This window comes from Crocodylus siamensis, chromosome 6, assembly GCF_052110815.1.
Source record: "Crocodylus siamensis isolate JL-2025a chromosome 6, ASM5211081v1, whole genome shotgun sequence".
NCBI classification, from domain to species: Eukaryota; Metazoa; Chordata; order Crocodylia; family Crocodylidae; genus Crocodylus; species Crocodylus siamensis.
This window is the reverse complement of record NC_143400.1, coordinates 89,882,709-89,906,199: the sequence shown is the minus strand read 5'-3', so window position 1 is coordinate 89,906,199 and position 23,491 is coordinate 89,882,709. Positions and strand designations below refer to the sequence as shown.

At 44.0% G+C, this 23,491-nt stretch overlaps 1 protein-coding gene across 2 annotated transcripts; it reads right to left on the bottom strand.

Annotated features, from left to right (window-relative positions):
* Window positions 1-66: 66 nt before the first annotated feature.
* TTC14 (tetratricopeptide repeat domain 14) lies at window positions 67-22,908 on the bottom strand. 2 transcript variants are annotated; one of them, XM_090050708.1, is made up of 12 exons: window positions 22,656-22,908; window positions 21,319-21,443; window positions 11,802-12,001; window positions 11,171-11,255; window positions 10,933-11,062; window positions 10,079-10,231; window positions 9,301-9,372; window positions 7,295-7,414; window positions 7,080-7,202; window positions 6,277-6,394; window positions 4,030-4,139; window positions 67-1,531 (listed from the first exon to the last, which is right to left on the bottom strand). In XM_090050708.1, the coding sequence occupies exons 1-12, from the start codon at window positions 22,832-22,834 to the stop codon at window positions 583-585; spliced, it is 2,364 nt and encodes a 787-aa protein (XP_089906834.1). In that variant the 5' UTR covers window positions 22,835-22,908; the 3' UTR covers window positions 67-582. The 2 variants fall into 2 exon arrangements, with proteins under 2 accessions (XP_089906834.1, XP_089906836.1); XM_090050710.1 differs by having other exon boundaries at window positions 21,300-21,443; window positions 22,656-22,793.
* Window positions 22,909-23,491: the final 583 nt, after the last annotated feature.

Sequence of the window (23,491 nt, the reverse complement as noted above, 5' to 3'; positions counted from 1 at the left end):
ATGGATGCACACATCACCAATACAATCAGCTATTCAGTGTTAAACAAACAGCTAAGTACATTCAAGTGAAACAAATATTAATTTTAATAAAATTCAATGATTAAACAAGTTTATATACATTGATGGCACATCAGCTTCAGTCAAATAATCCCTTTCAGTAGCTGAAGGTTAGGTCTAATACAAAAATAGTAACAGTCGACAGAACCTTAAGATTGCCTGTGTGTTTAAAGTGCAAATCCGATACCAGTCACACAACTAGCTATATTTTAAGGGTAACGAAGAATTAAGTTTTCACCCGATTAAACATTATAATACAGGAGCATCTTAAGTAAGAGCACAGTGAACTAAGATCTTAAGAAGCTGGCTGATATAACATGAAATACTCTTGCGTATATCTGCATGTCAAATGATCTCTTATAATTTAACTTATGCCAACCTTTAACAAACACTTTCCAAGACAGAAGAGAGAGCTCTGCCAGTTTTTATAGTCATTTTAAGGGCACACACTTTCCACAAGGGATATCAGAGCTAAATAATATCCTTTAACTGCATCCAACATAATGCATTATTTTTCTAGGCAATTCATTGGTTTTTCTGCTTACTTCCTTTTTCTCTCTCAAATTCAGCAATCTGATTGAATATATTGATTAAGTTCTGGGGCAGGCTCCTTTTAACACCACTCTCTGATTGCCCTTTGCCACTCAGTGTAGTTTCTCCATCTACTTCTGTTGTTTTTGTTGTGTCCCCAGAAAAGCCTTCTGCGTTTTTATACTCCCTTTCATTTTTATGAGGAGTTAGCTCATATCTGTCCTCATCATAATGTCTACTGGCCTCATACCAGCTGCTGGAGTGTTGTTTGTATTTTTCCACTGACCTGCTGGAGTAATCAGACCCTACTGGAGATGAGAAATACTTGCCCTGACCTGAGCTGTGTCTTCTAAATGGTTCCTTTCTCCCCTCTACTTCCCTTTCTAATTTTCTAGAATAATATGCCCTGGTTTTATCATCTGATCTCTTGTGATATGAACCTGAGGAACCTCTCCTACTGGAAGAGGATCTATCTGTTTTACCCTGTTTTTCCATTTTGCTGCTACTTGCCTGAGTCTTGGAGCTACTATAAGAATCCCTTGAATCTTCAGACCTACCTCCAAAAACGTCTTCTTCATCAGCTGACATCCTCGATTGAGAACATTGTCTATCTTTCTCTCTTACCTCTATCTTTTGATAAACTAAACTGTCCTGTCTCTCCAGCAGTTTTTCCATTTCAAACTTTTGGTTAAGGAAGGAAGCAGAGGTATCAGCTGGAGGCGAGTACCACTCATCTTTCCTACTCTGATCTTTCTGAGGAAAAGATGCCCTAGCTGAATGCTTTTTGGAGCTGTGGGAGGACTCTGACCGATTCCGATGCCTTTTCTTCCGCTTTTTGTGATCGGAGGAAGAGGACGATGAAGAGGAGGAATCTGATACATTGGAGGAAGAGTCACTTGAGGAGGAAGAGGAAGAAGCTGATTTTTTCCTTTTCTTCTTCAGCCTAAAAAGGTAATTAGTTTATGAGAACATCTCCAGTTTCATCTAAAGTTTCTGGCAAAGCCTTGACACTTTGCAGATCCCCAGAACACAGTCCTTCAACTCAGAACTGCTGCAGGACCAGAATATTCACATATCCTCAAATGTAAAAATAAAAAAAAAAGCTAATGGTGACATGGATGGAATCTTTTAGCTAAGTTTTTAAACAACAGAATGGGATCTAAAAAAGTAATGTGATGGATCAACTGGAAAGGGCATAAAAGCTGAAGGCGACCCTTGCCATTTACGAGGGATACGCTCTCGTATCCCCCGCGAATGGCAAAATCCGTGAATAAGCCCCCCGGTGGTGAGGGGGCGCAGCACAGGTCCGGCGGTGATGGCGGGAGCCCGGCAGCAGCAAGCACAGAGCTCCCGAGGAGCTCCTGTAAGCATATAAAGTGCATTTAAAATGTGGGTTGGGCCCTCGCAAATATCTGAAACGGCAAATGTCGAACCCATGAATAGCGAGAGTTTCCTGCATCTGTGTTTTTCGGGAGGGGACGACGACCAGGCTCTTGAAGTGATATAGTAAGCAAATTACTCCCGGCTATCTTCAAAGGTTAAAACTTGGATAAGCTAAAATAAAATATTTCTTCAAGTCACACACACATAAGTTCTGCTGTTTCAAGTGTTTAGTTGAGATCCTTATCTAACATCAGATGTGAGCAGCAGCTAAAAGAAATGAGATAAACTTGAAGAGCCTTGGAAACACCAAACTGCCATGATTTTAAGCATTATTTTTCTGCCAGGACTACTTGAAGAATCAGGCTGTCTACAGCTTTGATATTATAAAGAAGGGCTTCTGATTAGCTACTCCATACTTCTCCCATTGTACTCAGGGGACACTAAAAAACACCCTCTTGAAAAATCTGTGGGAGGGTAAATTAATAATAAAAAACCAAAACTAAATATATGAAAATGGATTCCCCTAAGCTTTATATGCACCTGTCCCTTATTCCTCTTTTGAAGCCACAGTCCCACAAAATAATGCCTGGTTGCCAACAATGTCACAAACAAACAAAGACAATTTCAGATGGAAGTTTAGGGGCAAGAATTAATGAACTATCATCAGACCTCCTTTTGTCACAAAGGTAAAAGGATGGGTAAGAGTGGCATATGGAAATTTATCCATGAACCACCCAAGGCAGTTCAGTGGCTTTATTTAAGCATTGGGCTGAATTCTTTCATTTAATATCTATTAGTTATCCATCAGGAAAATGAAGGCCAAGTCACTAATCTAAAAGAAAATGTTATAGTAAGAACAATGAAGGGCTTGTTTTAGTTACTAAAACAAACAGCTATTTTAATTATATTTTCATAAAATGAACCTTACCCTCCAACACTAGTTAGCAATGGACCTCTTAGGGTTTGGACAAATGGTCATTTTCTACAGGGAGAGTCCCTGCTCTCCCAGGAGAACCACAAGTGTACATTTTTAATTTTTCTCCCACCTCGCTAGGAAAAAAACTTGGGAACATCCTAAGGGAAATGGATCCCTGGAGAATTTCTTTCCGGAGACAGAATGCCTGTACAGGCAGCAGATGCAGAGCTGTCCTCTGGAATCCCAGTGTGCTTTGCTTCTTTTTCCTCCCACTCCCATAGGGGTTTGTGTCAGTTCCAGCCAAACATGGCCCACAAATGCTTCAGGCTAAAAAAGCCCAACACTGAAGCACTTAGGGGGCATGTTCTGCTCTTGGCTTTTTCAGTATCTTGGGGTCTGCTCCAGACAGGCCAGAACCAGCCAACCTGCCCCCTGTACCATTACCCCAGCCCTGACTGCAGCACTTAGGTGTTGGGAAGTGTAGGTCCCTGCCTAACTGCAGCTAGGCTGAAACAACGCAGAGCACTCAGGGTGGAGAGCTGTGTGCACAGGACAGGCACAAACCCACCCCCTTCCCCTTCCCTAACATGGCAACCACCTGCCCCCTCCCGTGACCTGGCAGACCCCCGCTGGGACAACAGCACTTTGTTCTGGGAAGTACAGCTCCTTGGCTGCAATGACCTAGTTGGGGATGGTCCTGCCTTGAGCAGGGGTTGGACTAGATGACCTCCTGAGGTCTCTTCCAACCCTCATTCTCTACAATTCTGTTACGAGACAGCAGACAAGTGCAGGGTCTCCTCTGCCAAAGCCTCGCTAGAGGGAGTGAGGGGGCAGGGATTTTGAGCCCGAGTTCCTCAGGGGCCTGGTTCCAGGCAGGAAGTCAATCAGTGCTGACCTGTGCCCTTGCTTATGTCCCTGTTGCTGAACTGAAAAAGAAACCTGCAAAGCTCTTTGAAATGCATGCTCTGCAGACCCCTGGCAGCCCAGGGTCAGTGCTGCAGGCTTCCTGTTTCCCTACTTGAGCTTCTGTACAGTTAAGTTTTCCCATTAGGAAAACAAACCTGGGAGAGTTCTCCTGAATGATTTGAATGCATGTACATAGCCTGAGTACAGACACAGTATAGTGAATATAACAGGGTTACCTTTTTTCTTCTTTTAAGAGCTTACGCAATTTTTGTGCACTTGTTTCTATTTTCTTTTCTTTCTGCCTCTCTTCTTTTGCAGCTTGCTTCTCCCTTATTTCCAAAGATTTCTTTTTGAACCCAGATATCAGGAAGAAACCACATTAAAAGTAACAATATGTTAAGCCAAATGTTTTCCCCAAATCCCCAACATTCATCACAATATATGCAAACGGAATATTGTACCAATATTCCCAGACCAAAAAATTGCAGCAATTAAAAAGAAGATGATTGTGGAGGAGTATGGCATTAACCATTGTGATGATCAGTATGGATTTAAGGACCATATTGCAGTTAATATCCAATAAAAAAAAGATTTGACCAGCCATTGCATTGGTACCCATGAAATAGTGCAGTGAAGCAGCCAGCCCAAAATGTACATATGGGCAAAGCAAGAAAAATAAAGCATAGCAGTTCACATGAATGAGGATTGAAATGAGGAGAGAGGTTTTGGGAAGATTGGCGGGATGGTATTGTTATTGTAGTTAAAATGTAAGATATGATGACAGATCCAATTTTAAGATGCCATCAGAAGTGGCCATTATTTAGATACAAACCATTTTGCAATTGTACCACAGACCAGTTTGATGCATGGTTTACACAAGAAATCATGTTCCAGTGCGTTGTTGGTGATGAGCAGCACCCAATGACAGACACAGCAGCAACGGTCCAATTCAGAAGAAAAGGCATTGGAGGAAAACATATCATCAGTATTACAGGAAAAGAAGATTTCTTCATGTTTGAGCTAATAAATCTATTGTTCTATTATGGCAACTAAAAGACAGACAGACATGCAAACAAAAAAATGCTGAGGTGTAAAAGAGGGTTCAAGTTACCATTAGATTAATCCTTTTAAGGTTAAGTAATCAGGAGCTCTTTCAGAGAAGCACATCTGTGGGAACTTGGCAATAATTATTTAAGTGATGCTGCCTTTGGATAAAAGAAACTCTTAGCTCTGGGCCAATTTAGGAAAATTGCTGGCAAACAGCAGATCTTATGTTCCTTACCTGAACAGATAACCCTTGTCACACCAGAATAACGTGCAATGACATTGAAACAACACCCTTCATTTGACTAGAATGCATTAAATCATTTTGACATGGACTGCAAGACCCCCGATTAATGTAACTGTGCTTCCTTCTGCATGCTGTTAACTACATAGGGGTGCTCGAATGTGACACATGGACATTTCTGGAACATGATTTAGCTTTAATAAAGGCTGTCATCAATCTCCTCTTCCCCCTTCTTTCAATCAAAACTTTTTAGCATTATGGCTCCATCAACAAAAGAAGTGTCAATTGAGACCTGTATAAAGGAACCAGATTGTCCACATCTACCTCAGTCTATTTACCTCCTTCAACGTAGAAGAATGGGAGCACAAACACCCCTGGCCTCAGTCCTCTAACTTTTATTGACTCTTTGATCCTGTCTGGAAAACAATATAAGTAAAAGATGAATGAAAAAGGCACAGAAAGCGAAAGGTAATAGACAATGGAGCTCATCGTAGAGATCCATAGGGACTCATTCAGAAAACATGCTATGTGCAGGGCAGGAACAGAAATGCACTGGAGGAAAAAGAATAGAAAAAGGATCCTGAAACTTGCTTCCCCCATTATTTCCTACAAGGTTTGGCCTTGATCAACTGCTGTTTTCCCCCCCCTACATCTACCAGTTACATTGCACCTCACAACCCATTTGGCAGAGTTCTGGATCACTTCACTGATCAGTGCAAGGTCTGTCTTTGTGCCCAAAGGAAGGTGTAGGTTTTCCTTTTGATCTGCCTTTTGCTGATGATTCCCAAAGACAAGCTTCTAGTAGTTGGTCCATAATAGTAGAATATACCTGGCCTTTACCTATCAATTTTGGGATTTTATTTGCAAGTTTTCATGCAGCATCAGTGTCATAACTTGGGCATGAAGATGGTTTTCACCTCCTCTCTACCACACAGGGTTACCGGGTTCTGTTCTGCCCTGATAGCTAACTGCTGCGTTGTTCCTTCCCCTGGCCATCTAAATCAACCAAATCTGCAAGACGCACCCTGAGTTTTGGTAAATGCAGCCATAATGCTTACTGTAATAGATATGTTGTGGAGAAGGGAAGAGGAGAGTAAGACAAAATAGTAAATAATTTCCCCATTCCCAAATTTGATACTATTTTTGCCATTTACTCAAGTACATAGAATTAAATTAAGAGAAAGTAAAGAATCACCTGTATATGCTTGCGGACTTTTATTAAGGCTTCTTCTGCTTCTTGAAAAGTCTCGTCCAAATTTAAGGCTTTCTTATAGTAACTCTCAGCATTTAGCAGTTGCTCTTCCTCTTCCAACCTAACAATCAAATGATAAAAATTTACAACACTTAACCCATAGAATTTGTTTTCTTCTCTTACCCTAATTCTAGTTTTCCTACTTTTCCACTCCAAAAATAAACACAGAATTCACTTTTTAAAGGGGAAGTATTAAAATGAAGGTGTTTGCTTCATTCTTGATGTTTTCCTGATCATCAGTAACGCTATGCTTTAGAACTTCAATTACAATTTGGTAAGTAGGAGACGCCACATTTCACATTCACTCCTCACAGACTGATGAATCAATTTTCCTGCACATTAAACGCTGATCTCTTAATTTGTTTCCTTGACAGAATGCTTACATGCAAATTACTTCATAAGTTTAGCAAAACCAAAACAAATCATGCCCTAACTGCAAAGGTATAAATGTTATAACAATAAATACCTTGCTAAGCATGGATAAAATTCTGTGAGTTCTTTTTCAAAGTCTGGCACTCTATAAACAAAGATGTATCAAGAAAAAATAAGATGTAAAGAGGGGCTGAGGGTGGGCCAAAAACAATGGAGCATGTAAAGAGAATGGAGAATGTAACATCTTCACTTTGTTTGCCCATAGCCAGGAAGATCAGCCCCTCTTTGTTTTTCATACACAGCCATCCCAATTTGAAAAAAAGCCATAAAAGCATCCATAAGGAAATGAAGAGGAGAAAGAGGTTGACACTTACTGTCCCCCTCTTTCCACAAGTGTCTGACAGAGGTATTTTCTTGCATTTCGATGGGTTGGACAGTTTTCTAATGCAACTTCAAAATCATCTATGGCTTTGTTCAGGCTTCCTTTCGTCGCATAGCTAGAAGAATACAGAAGTTACATGGGAACTGTACAAGAAGACTACATTTGACCAATAGGTTGGAATCCATCTTTCAAAATCAAAAGACTTACAGTGCCCCACGGGCTACCAAAGCTTCTACATTTTGCTCATCTATTTCCAAGGCCTTGTTGTATTCATTCATAGCCTCCACATGGCGGCCAGCTTTAAAATAATCGACCCCAGTCTTCACACTAGAGAAAATATTTGGAAAACGTTACATACAATTACGTTAAACAAAATATCCCTCATGTCATTAGTTGTGTGAAAAGCCTCACAACTTTTACCATACCGTCCTTCCAGAATGATGGTAGACAGGAGCATTTTGCAAGGTACTGTTTTAGAGGTGCTCTTTGTATTAGTGTGGTTCTTATATTAGTCAGAGATGCAATTCTTTTCATGTGAAAATCTGAAGTTTGAGAACATATCTATAGACTATTCAATTATATGTGACCCTGTTTTCCAGCTACACTTAAAATGCTGACAGCATTTTTGATCTTTGAGACTACTTGTCACATTCCATCCTAATATTGGGAAAACATGAGATAATACAGGACCAAATTAACCACTGACTGGAGTAAGAAAGCAACACTCCTACTGAGTCAAAATATTTTGAAGCTTTGTATTTTCTCTCTCCCCCACATTTGTCTAAAGTTAACTGTCTTCCAGTAAGTTAGTATTAGGGGGTCTGGAATTCAGGTCAGACTTACGAAGTCTTCGTTACAGAAATAAAATTAGCAACTTAACTTTGCAACAACTCATAGGTCAAAAGTGGTGCAATATCCTTTTGAGGGTACCACAGGGTTTGAGGAAATAAGCATTCAGTCTTCCCTGCCCTGCCCCTGTGCAAGGAGGTAAATGCAGGTTTGTCTAAGGTCACGCTTATTCCCCTGCTGCCTCCTGTGTGAGAAACTATGCCTCCCTCCTTCACCTGTGTGAAATGCTAAGCATAGGCTCACCTGTGCCAGACTCCAGTGCAAGGAGGCAAGCTCATTACCAACCATACCCGCGGCTCTGCAAGGAGCTACATACTTGCTTCCCCATCCCTCCCCATCAGCCAGGCATTAAATGCTGCAGCAAATAAATTAGTTCTTGAAATGGGGTGCCACTCAATTCACAGGAGTTATGGAGGGGTGCCAGGAGCCTAAAAAGTTTGAGAACCACAGTTACAGATAAACCGCAGTGAAAGAACCCATGTACTGTGTTGAATGCATGCCAGTCTTAACATTTTCTTTCATCTCCATTGTCACTCATTCCCTCTCTCTGCTGCCCTGGCAGTGTATACCGTGCAGATCTGAGTAAAATTTCTGAAAACCAACTATCTGTAACATTTCTAGATTGGGTCAGGAATTACCTCTATTATAAACTAAATTAGGTTGAAAAACCGAAAGTTGTTTCAATCCCACTTCCCCCCAAAAATACCTGTTTTGAAGTGTAAAAATGTTTAACTCTTTTTTTGTTTGTTTACACCCCTCCTCTTTACCCCCAATTTGAGTCATCCAACAACAGGACACTTTCCTGCCTACAATTATGGTCCCTACAAACTTTCTGACCAGCTCCCTTTCCTGGCTGCTTGCTGAGCAATACTCTCCTGAACTTCCTCCAGGTACAAGCTGAAAGCAACAGCAACTACCCAATAAAGATTGCAGATGCACCCATCCATTATGTTCAGTCTTCATGCTCAAGGAGTGGAGCCAGGCCAGCCCACCGAGATAAGGCTCAAGGGTCCAGGACTAGGTTCAACAGCAAACAGGTTCATTTGACTGCTGTGTATAAAAAGCCCAAGCAGGGTATAATGCAAACACTAAGGCATCAAGAAACAGCGCTACTCAAGCTTTATGTCAGTGGCCAGCCCAGTGAATGTCCCCAAACCTAAGAGAACTAAAAAAGTTTTACACTTAAAATTTTAATTCTTTACTTCACAAGTGGAGTAAGTCCCCACTCTTAATAAAATGCCCATAGAAGCCACTTAGTACACCAACACAAAGTGGCTCACAATGCGTTCTCCTTGAAGAAATAACTATTAATTTTATCCTAGAGATCACCTAAACTGCTTGACATAAAAGTAAGCATTGTGTACCATTTTAAGGCCCAGGATGCAGACTGCTTCTTCCTCAATGCATAAGCAAAGTCTTCTTCATTGAAGTTTTTGCTGTAAAAAAAGAAAGAAAAAAAGAAAGGAAGAAATATTAGCTGTCCAAGTTCCCTTCCAAATCTACAACACCAGCACTAGAGCTTACATAACATTTCAGCACGGCTTAAATAACTTACAATATCACTTTTTTTTTTAAACAGCAAAAGCCTTTTCCATTTCCAAAATCACATTTGTCCACCCAAATGAAAGGTGCCTGCCTATCTACACTAACATGGTTACATATTCATTTACAAGGGACAGTTTACTTAGCTGTAACAAACCATATTTGCTGTGTCACTTAAGAGGCATAATACTCATACATGTGCAATTAGTTTCCTCAATTTGGAAAAAAGTCTAATCTGAATCTGCACTATTCAAAAACATTAGGTCCATTAGTGAAGCAAGCCATTAGTAAGAGGCATATGGGATAAAATTATTAGAATTAGTCACCTGCGATTTTAATTTCTTGTTCCCATTATGCATTGTTAACAGCTTCCCAAGCTAAACAGCGCCAAGCAAATGAATGTGCTGCATGAGGCATTCAATTTTCTTTAAAGTCAGAGAATTCTACTTATTTCACTTGATTGGCTCATATCACAGTCAGTAGCCCTGACGTTATAGAGGTCACAGCAAATTTTAAACAAAGACTGCTAATAGGGAGTAGAATATTTTAAGGAGCAGAACATTTGCCAGAAAGCAATGGAGACAGTGCAACACCACTGACCTTTGCAGGCCTCTCATTAAAGATGGAGGGTCAGAGTCATTTATTCCCATTTTTCCTAATAAAAATTCAACTACTGATGGATTGGCAAATCCCACAGAACGATGCAAGACTTTTTCATATGGCTCCGAAGTATTGGCTACTTCAACACTTCGCCTTGAAGAAAACATGAACATGTAAGTATGACCACAATGACAGTTCATTTGCTTCATTATGCTGGCATACAGAGTGAGTACACATAAATTGGTATCTATTAATCCTTACTAATTCACAAAAAAAATTAGGTAGCCCCACCTCCCTCAAGCAGTACCAGTACTTCAGATGAAACCAATTATGATTTGCTGAAACTCCATGCTCTTTGCTGCTCTCTTCATTCAAAGGCTGCAGAATCAGGCCTCCAGTTTCTCTGCCCTCCCTTCTTATGGTTTATTCTACCTGTTGTTGATAAGCTATTAAGGCCTCTGACAGACGTTACACTTAAGACACGATTAACATCTTAACTAATAACCTAGCCACATATTAATGCAATTAAGGACATAGTAAAACAACATATAAGCCACAAAGTTATTACACAAATACAAAATGTGCAATCACTTTGTGGCTAGCTGTCAACATGCCTGAAATCGAATGTATAACCAGGCATCAGCAGGTCAAGGTTCCCACCTTCTGGGGTGCAAAGTCAATGTCAGGGTCATATTTTGTACAGTTCTGAAGCCAGTACCATCCCCATGCAAATGTTTAGACTCTCTAAGAAAGACTCAGGCATTTAAAAAAAAAAAAAGACAGCTCTGTCCACAGGTTCTCAAAGCAATGTATTTAACAAAACTAATCTGGCACAGCTGAACACAAGCTCTTACCTATAATGTAATGGCAAGTCGTCAGAGCTAATTACTCCCAGTTTACTACTAGACAGATTGGGTGGAAGAACAGAGTTGTGCAGCGATACTGTGATCTTTTCATGGTAACGATCAACGTCCTTAATTACAGCTACAAAAACATAAAGTAATTAAAGCAAACTAGCAGAATTACCATTTAAGAGCTAAACAGGAAACAAACAATTTCGCCGGGGTGGGGGGGGAAGGTATGGGCACCTGCCTTGTATAATGTCGCCAGTCTGATAGTATGATAAAGGATCACCATGGCTGCTATGAGAAGGTACATCTCTTAATGGACAAAGAGCCTGCAACGAGCAAAACCAAAAATATGATGAAGAGCACCAACAATTACAAAAACATATGATTAAGGAAGCTGCATTAGAAGACAGTTTCCTCCTCTATCAGAATCACTTTGTGTAATGATCATTTTTTACTTAAGTAAACATCCAACAATTCAAAATGGAAATTGTAAATTACAAATGCAGTTAGCATGCAGACATGAAATCTAAAATCCCGGTATTAAAATTTAATACAAGACTGCCAGTTTCTGTGCAGATTTACTATTAACAAAAAATGTTTAAGTTTCATTTGCAATAAAGAGAAAGCCTTTTTTATGATTAAGTTGTCCTCCATTGCATTTGACTATCTTCAACTGTATTCAGCATGGCTATATTAAATTGGCTTGCTTCAGATTCAGGTCTACCCATCTCAAAGCCAGAAAGCATTAATGACTGTCCAGGAAAAGATAACCCTGATCTCTGAGGTCCCCTGTGCAATATGTAGCTGACACATTAGGAAGTTAGTGCTGCTCTGCATACATTTACTTGTTACAACTCACAATCAAATCTTACAGTGATTTCTAAGTCTGAGATTTCTCTTATCATGCTGCTGCCCATGCAGATCAACACCATGAAAAAACCAAATTCACGAATAGAAGTAATCCTCCCAATCACAATATCGCCACGCTCAATATCTCGGAAAAACAGCTCCCTCCTGTCTTCACTGGGAACATCCATGAATTGTTCCAGGGGTGGCATAACAGCATAACATTCTGTAATTAAAGAGCAAAGAACAGTTATGTAATAACGACTCTACCTTCTGAAATAGCCTATTACAGTTAACTATAGTGTCAGGGAAGTATAACATGGAGAAAAGCAAAACAGTAGAAGTTGTGTCACATTCACAGTCATTTCTCTACACACAGTACAGTACAAGAGGAAGTCTCATTCCTTCCAGACCCTGAAGCTTACTGCTCTTTTCCCTTCCACTCCTCAATATGGTCAATAAGGTTTTCCACATCCATGTTAAAGCCTCCAGAGATTCTGTATTTGCCTGTACAACTGGTCAAATCGGACTGGACAAGATTTATTTTTCAGAGAGTCAGTGCAATCCCATAATTCAGCCAGAAATAGTCAACACAAGATCAATGTTTGCTTCGTATTTAACCAAGCTGTGCAAACTTTCAGCATCTGCCAGCTGCAGGAGGTCTGCCAAAACCTAGCAGCCCACTGGGCAAGCATAATTAAGGCACACCAGTTTCTGTACACAAAGTAGTACTGTGGCTACCATGTCACCCAGCTGTCTCAGTCGCCAGCCTGAATGATGCATATAAAGCTGGGTCAAGTGGAAACAGCCTTCAGTAAAAGTCCAGAATAAAGTTCAGCTCTTGTTTCTGAAGCAGCAGAGACATCTGAGCCACTCTGACAGTGAACTCCTCCTGGAGACATTGGTTCACAATAGCAACACCCTGACACGGCTAAAAAAGGACAGAAAATCATTTTGATAGACCCACACAACAGGAAGCGCTTCTTACAGACTGCTTTTTCAAATTGCTAATTGCAGATATCTACCAAGTAACCAAGGTAATGGTCAAAGCAGCAAAATCATGACCAAATTTCTCCAAAAACAGTCATCTTTCTTTACCATAACCAAAATCAAGCTGCTACTTGAAGAAAACAAGTAGCAACCCAGAACATCTTACACTACAGGATAATAAAGTGATGGATTTTTAGCTTCTTCCACTGTCAAGAATTAATACCTCCCTGAACTTACCGGCCACAGAAAGAGCCAAGAGCTCATTTATCTACCTCACATTTGTCAAAGTAATAACCTAGTTTTATAGATAGGAAAACTCGGGCAAACCACTAATTACCCAGCAAACTGAGGTCAAAGTATGAGACAGAACCCAAACCTTAGAGCTCTCAGCCTTGACCCACGGGTGTCAAACACACGGCCTGTGAAGCAGCGTTGTCTAAACTCGCAGAGCTCCCCGAGAGGTTGTGAATTCAGGGGTGGGGCAAGAGGGGACAGGGCTCACCACCAAAATACAGGGCACAGAGCCCCAATAGGAACACGTGTTGGTGGAGCCGGGAAACAATGGCAGCGTTAACCGCTGCCACCACTTGCCCCACTGCATCCAGGGTGAGTTTGATACCCCTGCTCTAATCTATCCCCTCACACGCTTAACAGGAATGTCAGAACTTTTACCCTTTCTTCCAGCAGGTAATATTAAAATGCAGCAGCTCTTCTGGACGGTAACTATTTAAGAAAAGGAAAAAACATATGAAGTGCCACACAAAGTAAGACCAACAGTCCATTTAGCCCAGTATCCTGTATTCTGCCGTAATCCCGTACCTCCTAGGGATCTAGTCTGATGGCTCCTACAGAGCCATCAGCATGAACATGTACCTCGCGGATTTTGTGGACTACCCCAATGTCCGTCTTTTTAGTCAGAAGGGACCCTTGGTGCACACCTACCTCGAGTGCACCAGGATGCAGCCCCTCTACCCCCTTCTCAAAAACCCTGTACTGAGATTTTAACTGCACTTTCCCCCACCTTTTACTTTATGCACACCTCTATGTATCCCCACCAAGTCCTGGGACCTTCTGGTCCACCTCCTCTCCTGGCCCAGGCCAAGCTCTCCATGTACCATACTAGGAAGCTGCTGCCTGGGGGACCCTCCCCACCAGTGGTGCTTTGCTTTAAACTCAGCATGCTCCCGTGCAAAGCCCAGCACACACCCAGAAGAGGCATCACATTAGCTGGACCCAGCTCACCCACCAGCTGTATAGATTGGGCGCTTTCGTGGGGCTTTTTGGTGCTTTCATCTAATACCTTACTGAATCAGCTCGAAGTAAAAACGCAAAAAAGCCCTGCTGCAGTGCCCGAGCCACACAGATGCCAAGGAGCTGAGTCAAAGTCACATGCTGCTTCTTCCGGTACAGTGTGGGGATTTTTGTTTTGGTTTGGGGTTTTTTCATGCCTGTCAACAGCCTATGGGATTATCTTTCACTCATCCATGCACATCTCTAGGCAGAGTTTCACTGGCCTGTGTCCACAGTCTCCATCAGTAAGTTCAAGGGGCAGCGGGCACTGGCTGGTGGTCTCTGCCCAGTGTCCTCCCCTTCCCCACCCCTCCAGAACCCAGGTATTAACCTTTGACCTGTCTCCAACAGTGGCAAGCCTTAGAAGGAAATTATATGTACAGGGTGCCTAGTGCAATCCATCCCATCATACCCTCCCTGGCATTCACTACCATCGCTTTAAAGGGCATCAGGATACACCTCTGACTCTTCTTTTTAATAACTTGTTATGGACCTGCCCTCCATGAATTTGTCTAATCCTTTTTTGAACCTGATTGTATTATCTGCCTCTATGACCTCCAGAGACTATGCATTCCACCAGGTAACAAAGTGCTGCTTCTGCTTGCTTTAAACCAGTCTCCTGTTTATTTGGGTGGGTGCCCCCACCAAGCTATTCTATTCCAGGACTTGGTGAATAATACTTCACCATTCCCTTTATAAACATCTTCCATGATTTTGGAGCCCATTTGTGTTCCACCCTTCCCCCTAGCCTTCTCCTTTAACTGAAGAGTCCTAGCCTTTTCAGTCCCTCCTGGTCCAGCAATTTCCCATACCCCTAATCATCTCTGTGGCCCTACTCTGTGACTTTTCTAACTCTACTACATCCTTCTGGAGATGTGAAGACCAAAACTGGAGAATATTCACAGTGTGGGTGCATAATGAACTTATGTAGTGGCACGGTGAGGTTCTCCATTCCCTTCTTAAGGATACTCAACATTTTATGCCCAGCCCATCCCCTCTGCTCCTTGCGCATGCATGCACACATACATACACACAAAACAGGTAACTGCTTTCTAAAATATACATGGCGATTCTACAAATGAACCCAAAATTTTGCTGATCTGCAGCAGCTTCGCCACAATAAAAGAAATTAGGCACAGTTGTCTTCCATGAAAACAGCTTTTCCAGCACATTTTTCAAGCCCTTTGGACACAGGAGCACAATTGTGAGATCTGGAAGCTCCTAGTCATGAACTGGCACAACGGTGGCAGTTGCAAGACGGTAGTCTAGCACTTGGATGAGGCAGGAGTACAATTTGGCAACTGTAACCAACTGAGCACCCCTCCTCAGGATCTGTTCTGCTCACCCCAAAATGGGTAGGGGGCTAGAAAAGGTGCCCTAAACATAACCTATCTACCTTCTTCCTGACTGGATAACCGTGTCCAGTGGGACCATCTTTCCTGCTGTTGAAATCAATGAAGACACACAAACAATTTCAGGATCTGGAACATCAGGACCACCCTAAACAATCCTATCAGTAAGAGCTTAGCGCGCCGCATGTGGAAGCTGTGACTCAAGAACTCAGGTGACACAACACTGACGTTGCTACACTGAGTTCAACCCAGCAAGCGTGAGATGGGCAGCTCAAAAGATATGGAGACAGCTATACCTTTTTCTTGAAGGGTAAACTGGAAGGAGAATGACAGCCATCAAGAATGAACTCAGAAACCAACTCAACAAGTTCCCTATTGAGAATTAACGAGTGCCTCATGACTTTGCCTTAAACTGGCAGGGAACCAATACTCCGCTGTCATCAGCACATACACCCCAGCTCTCAACATCACTAATGAGACCAAGGAGAAATTCTGTGTCAACCCTGACCAAGGCTTTTCTAATGTTCCAGAGGGAGACAGACTTTTTTTTAATTTTTTTTTTTTTGGGGGGGGGGGGGGGGGGGGGGGGTGTTCAACACCAAAGTCAGAAGGGACTCAAACCTCTGCAATGGAACTATTGGCAAGGAAGGAGTACAACAGGTCAGCACTCAATGGCATCATCCTCTTGACAAAATGCATAGAACATGTACTCACCATTTCCAATTCCACCACAAAAAAACAGGCACAAGACATCACGGTAACACCTGTAATCTAAGTACTGGTACCTGACTATGTCACTGGTCATGCCCAGGACTGCAAGGATGTCTGCATCACCCAAGCCATGCTAGGAGCTGACAATTGCTGGACTAATCACCAATTCATCCAGCTTGGTTATGTCACTCAAACTGGCTCCCAAATGACAGCTGCAGCAGAAACAATGCTGATGGAAGATCAGTGTTGAAGGACTCAAGGACCCAATCAAGTGAGACCTCTTCCACAAGCATCTCAATGAAAAGCTGGTGAATTCCAAACAGTGAGAGACTGCTGGCAGCACTTGGGGTGCCTTCAAGTCCACCATCATCAGTGTCTGCGAAGAGGCATTTGCATTCTCTACCAGGAAACATCAAGACTTATTTGATGAGAATGACCAGGAGCTGCAAGAGTTGATTGACCACAAGTGTAAAGCCTTTTGTGCTTGGTGGAACAACATCAGCTGCAAGCAAAATAAAATCAAATCTCCAATAAGCAAGTCAAAGGTCCAAAGGAGGACCTGAGATATGAAGAATAGATGGTGGAAAGACAAGGTGAAGGAGATTCAACATCTCACTGACATCCACAATATGCACGGTTTTAGTGCCACCAAAGCCATCTATGATCTGAGCACTCAGGGACCAGGCCCCTTGAGACCTAATGATGGAGAAGACCTGATCAAGGGAAGGGGAGCTATCAACGCCCACTGGAAGGAGCATTTTGAAGACCTTCTCAGTTGAGACTCTATTGTTAATGAGCGTGCTTCCAACTCCATCCTGCAACACCCAGTCAGAGAATCTTGAATTCCCTCCACAACTGGGTTAGGAAAACCATCAAGCAGAAAAACAAGGTACCTGGAGCTGATGGAATCCCCATTGATTTCTTCAAGCAGAGGGGAGCAGAGCTCACATCACAGCTCCATTCCTTCATCTTAAAAGATATGGAACGATGAGAAAATCCCAGATTACTTCAAGGACTCCACAACAATGACAATCTTCATGGAAGGAAATAAGTCTAACTATGGAAACTAGAGGGATCACCTTGCTGTCCATCACAGGAAAGATAGTTTAGGAGAGTTCTCACAACAATCTCCTTCTACTCGCTGAAGAGCTCCTCCCAGAATCTCAGTGAAGGTTTAGGGCATCAAGAGGCACTACTGACATGGTCTTCACAACTCACCAGCTGCAGGAAAAATGCCGGGAAAAAACCTCTACATGGCCTTCTTTGACCTCATGAAAGCCTGTCAAGCCTGGACTGTCAACCCAGTAGCACTGTGGAAGATCCTCTGAAGTATGGATACCTACTGAAATTCATCACCACTCTTTGCCTGCTCCAGAACGTATGTGAATGATGGTCCTCACTAATGGATCTATCACAGATACCTTTGAGGTTAAGGCAGTAGTTAAGCAAAGCTGCATTATCACCAGGGATCCTGGTTTTCGCTGATAAAAAAGTTGCAAATTCTCTGATTAGAACCCCCAAATTCCACTATTAAAATGAAAGGCCACTAAATATATAGATATAAATTGAACACAATGTTTTATTGATAAAGATACAATTTTAAAGCAAATTTAAAGCCTACCAGTGCCTCAATCACTATAATAAAATAAATTCTAAATACCTATACATTTTGGGATTTAATTTTGTTTTTTACCACGGAAAAATAAGAGCTCCCCCTACCCCCTTAGCTCACCAGGATGCAGGTCCAGACCCCTCACTCCCCACCCATAGCCCCATCAGTGCCCCTTACTCCCCGCTCACAGCCCCTGGCCCTGCCAGTGACCCTGAACTCCTCACCACCCTGCTGGTGCCCCTCACTTTCCACCCATAGCCTCCTGCCTCCTCCCCAGCTCTGATGGAAGGGTGGCCCCAGCTGCCAGGACTATGGGGCTGGGGACCTGGGTCTGCAGCCCGCTGCTCCCACAGCAGCACCAGAGCGCTGGTTACTGCCCATGGGAGGCAGTAGCTGCTGTGGTGAAATGGAGCGCAGAACCTGTCTCCCCCTCCCTTCCCCCCATGGGTGGCATGGCTGGAGTGGCGTCCCGGGGGGGGATAATCGGGTATGGGCTGCCGGCTACAGGCTCAGATTGTGGAGGGGGGGAGCTATCTCTCCTCCAGTGAGTGCACTCGTGCTACTAGAACTCTGCCAGTCTGCAGACAGATCTGTGCAAAATCCATGTGTTTCTCCACTAAAATGAAAACCCACATTTTTCTTAGGTAAAGTGAAATTCCGCAACTGGATCTCTCTTGTCCACGTGGTTATTGCTCTCAAAGACCTCTGACAGGTAGCAAGACACGATTTTCCTTTACAAAAAAAGCTCTATACTTATAGTAAGTGAGGCTTTAACACAAGGGTAGGCAAATATTTTGGGTGGAGAGCTGCTTAAAGAGTTTTGGTGAGCTATCAAAGGCTGCAAAGGTAGCCCCACCTGTTGATAGGCACCCATGCCCTGATCACATTCTTGGGACTAGAAGTCCTGCCCTCTAAGCCCTGACTATTGCCACTGGAAGTCTCTCCCCTTGCCCCCAAAAGTACTGCTTTTGGGAAGGGGGTTTGTCATCTTGGAACCAGAAAAAACAAAAAAATTGGATACTAAAAATCAAAAAATTCACAATAACATACTTTAATTTTATTTAAAAAAATATTTTTGTCCTGATCCGTGTGTTGTAAATAGAGGTGATCGCATAATAGTCTTACTCATATATTGTAGAGTAGTGTGAACAGGTGGGGGATATGGAAAGGTGGGTATGGGGTTGGGGGGGGCTGTGGGTGCATGTGCATGTAGGGCATGGTGTGTGGATGTGGGTGTGTGGAGGGGGAGGGTGGCCAGGGGTATGTGTAGGGGGGTGGGTAGAGTGTGCATGGGGGGTATAGATGCATGGCAGGGTGTGCGTGTATAGCAGTAAGTGGGGCTCCCCCCAGAGGTGTGTGGGTATATGCAGTGTTTCTTGGCTGTGTGATTGTGTGGAGGAGGGTGTGGTTGTGGGGTTTGCAAGGTAGGGTCTGTGGGTGTGGTGGGGTGTGCATGGCACCCTGAGCGTGCCCCTGAGCTGGGCAGCACCTGCACCCGCCCCACCTTGCAACAGCCTAGAACCCCGAAGTGCTTCCTCGCCACCGTCAGCAGCACACCAGAGCACCCCGCATGACTCACCCCCACCCAAGCATATCAGCCAGATCCTGGGTACAGCTCTGATCCAGCCCACCCTGCACCGCCCGGCTGTGGAGCATTCTGCCACCCACTGGCGGCTCTGCAGAACTTCCTTTCTAGGCAGCCCACATGGCAGCAGCTCCTTCCAGCTGCCGTCTCTGCTGCCCAGCCATGCCATACCAGCGGGGACCCATGCTGCACAGCCCTGGCCCCATGCACCCTGCACCTGCTCCAGGCTCACCCACTCATGCTCAGCAGCAGCAGTGCAGAACAGAAACAGCTGTTCAGCTTGGGGAAAAAGAAGCCTCTCCCTCTCCTGCTGGCAGCAGTTCCCTGCTGCAGCCATCCAGAGCCTGCACCGGGCTGTCCCATGTCTGCTCTGCACTGCCAGGACTGCCCCACTAGGCAGCAGTTATGGCAGTGTAGATGCAGGGCAGCCCCACACAGGCTCCGGGCAGCCACTACTACTGAGCCTGGGCAAGTGAGCTCAGAGCTGATGCAGGGTTGCAGCTGTGCATTGCAGATCCCTGCTGGTTCTGGTGGAAATGGCAGCCGAAAGGAGCAGCCACCACCTGGGCTGCCTAGAAAGGCAGTCCAGCCACAGAGCTGCCCCAGCCCTGCTGCATACCCAGGGGGCGGCAGAACATGCCCTGCATGAACTATCTGAGCCAGGGAACCAAGGGACTCGCCATGGGCCAGACAAAGACACACCGCTGGCCAGATCTGGCCCATGGGCCATATTTTGCCCACCCCTGCACCGACAGCTCAAGTTTAAAATTTTGAGCATCAAATATCTATCTATTCCTGTGCTGTAAATATGCCCATCCTAACAGTTGGCAAATGTTGCTGCGAGTTTCTAAACAGCTTTCATGTTTCTCCCCAGAAAGTGCTAAATATCAGTAAAGCAAATACATACACATATGCATTGTTAGAATCTAAAATTATTACATTTTGGGAACAAATCAATTGAATACAGACACATGTATATAAAATATATCTACATTTACATTTTGTAAAATTATGCTTATCAGCCTACTGGATACAAATAACTTCACTATCACCAAGGTACAGGCTTATGAACATGTGGGCTGGTAAACTTGCAACATGGCTGCTTTTTAAAAGACTAATAGGATAGGAAATCACACAGATGATATTCTATACTTGATAAAACTGGGGAAAAAGAAGTTTCAACAAGTACAAAGAACTTCTAAGACTGATTTCAGATTTTACTCTACAAACATGTTCAGGATAACTAGATACATCAACAGGATGACTACTTTATGGGGTTTCCTTAGAGGTACCAGTGTGCTAAGGGTTCAAGACCTTTCTTGGTCTCTCTGTTCTTGAAAAAGCAGTTTTATTTTGACAGAAATGGCTCATGTATTCCTGATCCATTTTCATACTATTAATCAAATAATTTGCTCAGAAGCATTTACCTATTCACATTTGATAATAATCTATTTCAAATTTATTTCAGCAGAAAACAGTGACACAGTACTTTTCCACTTTTGGAGTATAAGCCCAGTTAGGTAAAATAAAAGATTATGCCTGATGAATTCAGGATAGCATGAACTTAGGAAATGCTTGCTTGGATGAGGACGCATTTAAGCCAGTGGGGTCAAACTTCTGTAAATGAAGTAGGGCTGGCCCACGTGCCAAATCAGACCGTAGTACTGCCTTCTACATGCAACACGGGTCCCAGAGCAGCCAGGGTGGGCACTGCATGCAACCAACACAGGTCCTGGACCCTGCACCTCGTTCAGCATGTGCTGGGTGCAGCCTGTCAGTTTACTATGAGACCCAACAGCAGCACCAGGAGTCCAAATGACGGGGCTCCGTGGGCCATAGCCAGCCCTAGGTCCATATTTTTGACACCCCTGATTTAAATAATCAAAACTTTCAAATAAAAATACTATGTTAAAAAAAATTACTTATTTTACACAATAACTTTAGTGGGCTCTCCTCCTGTGTGCCTCCCAGAGTTTCTCTTCACCTGTAATTATGGTCTTTACCTTCATTCTCTTCATTTAGTTCCGAAATGGCTGTTGCATTTGATTTCCATGAATAAGCAAAAAGGATATCAGCTTTTTTGGCAATGAACTGCTGTATCTCAATGTTATCAATTCTCCAGTCTTTCCTAAAAAAAGAAAGACAGACAAATCTAGCATTCCTCCCTCTCTTCACATATTACAAAATACCTAAAATAATCAGCATGGTTAGAAATTATCCTTCATTTTGCATAACTACATATTTAAATAACTGGAGTACTGCATCCAATTTTGGACACTGCACTTCCAAAAAGATGCAGTGAAACTGGAAAGAATCCAGCAGAGAGCAGCAACAGAAAAACTGCTGTTCTAAAAGCCCCTCTAGAAGTTCAGGTAAAGGTGCAATAGGCTCCAATGCACGACCTACACAATCACACCTGCCATGCCACACATGCATGGCAGAAGGTGTGATTGTGGGATTCAGTATCAGATGCAACCATGCCTTATAGTGGGTGGCATCACCACCCTGGACTCCCCCTGCCAGAGATGTAGCTTGCAGGACTTGCAGCCACAGCAGCACTTGAGGCGAGCACTATGGCTGGGAGGCCCATCAGCTGACAGGTGCCCAGCCATAGGGGGGTCACCTGGCCACACATTCAACTAGTTTTGTGATCAAGAGGAGCCACAGAGTTATAATGTAATTTTGGAAGAATAACGTTGCGGCTTATTCCTGGTCCTCCCACACTGTTACCCAACCAGATGTGTAGCTGTCACAACTTATGACACAATTAACTAGCGTCAAGTGCAACATCATAGAAAATGAGGATTGGAAGGGCCCCTGGAGCAGGGGGTTGCACTAGCTGTGACCTCCCAAGCAGGACCAGCCCCAACTACATCATCCCTGCCAAGGCTAAAAACGTCCAAGGATGGAGATCCCACCCCCCTCTAGATAACCCACTGCAGTGTTTTACTACCCTCCTAGCAAGAAGGTTTTTCCTAACGCCCAACCTAAAAATCCTTTGTCACAACGTAAGCCCATCACTTCCTGTCATGTCATCCACCCCCACTGAAAGCAGCCAGCTCCATCCCTGTCACAACCCCCCTGCAAGGAGCTGGAGATTGCAACAACCCCCCACCCCCGTTCTGCAGACTAAACAGGCCCATGTCACAGATGGGGCTCTCTCCTCGCAAGCCCCGAACCGTTTCCGTGGCTCTCCAATGTGACCGCACCCTTCCCACGGGGCCCGGAGGGAAAGGGCGGGGGAAGCTCCAAGCCCCACAATAACAGGCGCCAAATCCCCAGGAGGTGGCGGCCAAGCCAGGCCGCAGCCGCGGCCGGGTCCCCCCCCCACCGCCCTCACCTGGCGGGCGGCGACTCAGGGCCAGGGCCGGGGCCGGGGCCGAGGCCGGGGCCGGGCTCGGGCCCGGCGGGCGGCAGGAGGCCGCGGAAGTCGGGGCTGTCGGGCTGCTCGGCGCGGAGCAGGGCCAGCAGCGCCGGCCCGTGCACGCTCAGCGCCTGACGCAGCACGTCCCGATCCATCCCGCCACCACCCTAGCCCTCGCCTTCGCCACAGCACCACCCGGAAGCGGAAACCGCTCCGCGGGCCTCGCGCATGCGGGGTGGGAGGGGCAGGCCTACGTGGGCTGCACCCCGGGCGCCTCGCGCATGCGCGGTGAGAGGGGTGGGTCCACGTGGACTGGTGCTAGGGTGCCTACTCGGGGTCAGTAGGGCCCGGTCTTTCATTTCTAACCTGATTTAGAAATATCTGTGGCCTGCTTAGCTATAATTAGTTGATCTAGTATGTTGTAAAGTTAAGGTGGTCGTGGGCTATATGAATTGTAAATGTGGGAAAGAAAGTGGTGTTTCATTAAATAAGAGGGTGGAAATATGGTACCTGGAGGGATTTTGTTTCATGTTTAGCGAAAAGAAACAGATGTGCCGAAAGATTTAATGGACTACGTTGTAAATGAAACATGGGGGAATGTGGTGCTGAAGAAACTTTGTTGGGAAGGGAGATATAAGATGATGGTGTCTTATGTTTGAGAAAATTGTTTTGACTGGTGTAGGTGAGTCATTTGAGATGGTTTGTGCGCATTATTTTGCTATTTTGTACTTTATTAATTAAAAAAATCTGTGCCATGCTTAGTAGTTTTATATCAGTTATCCTAGACCCGTGTGTATTAGGATCATTGTTAG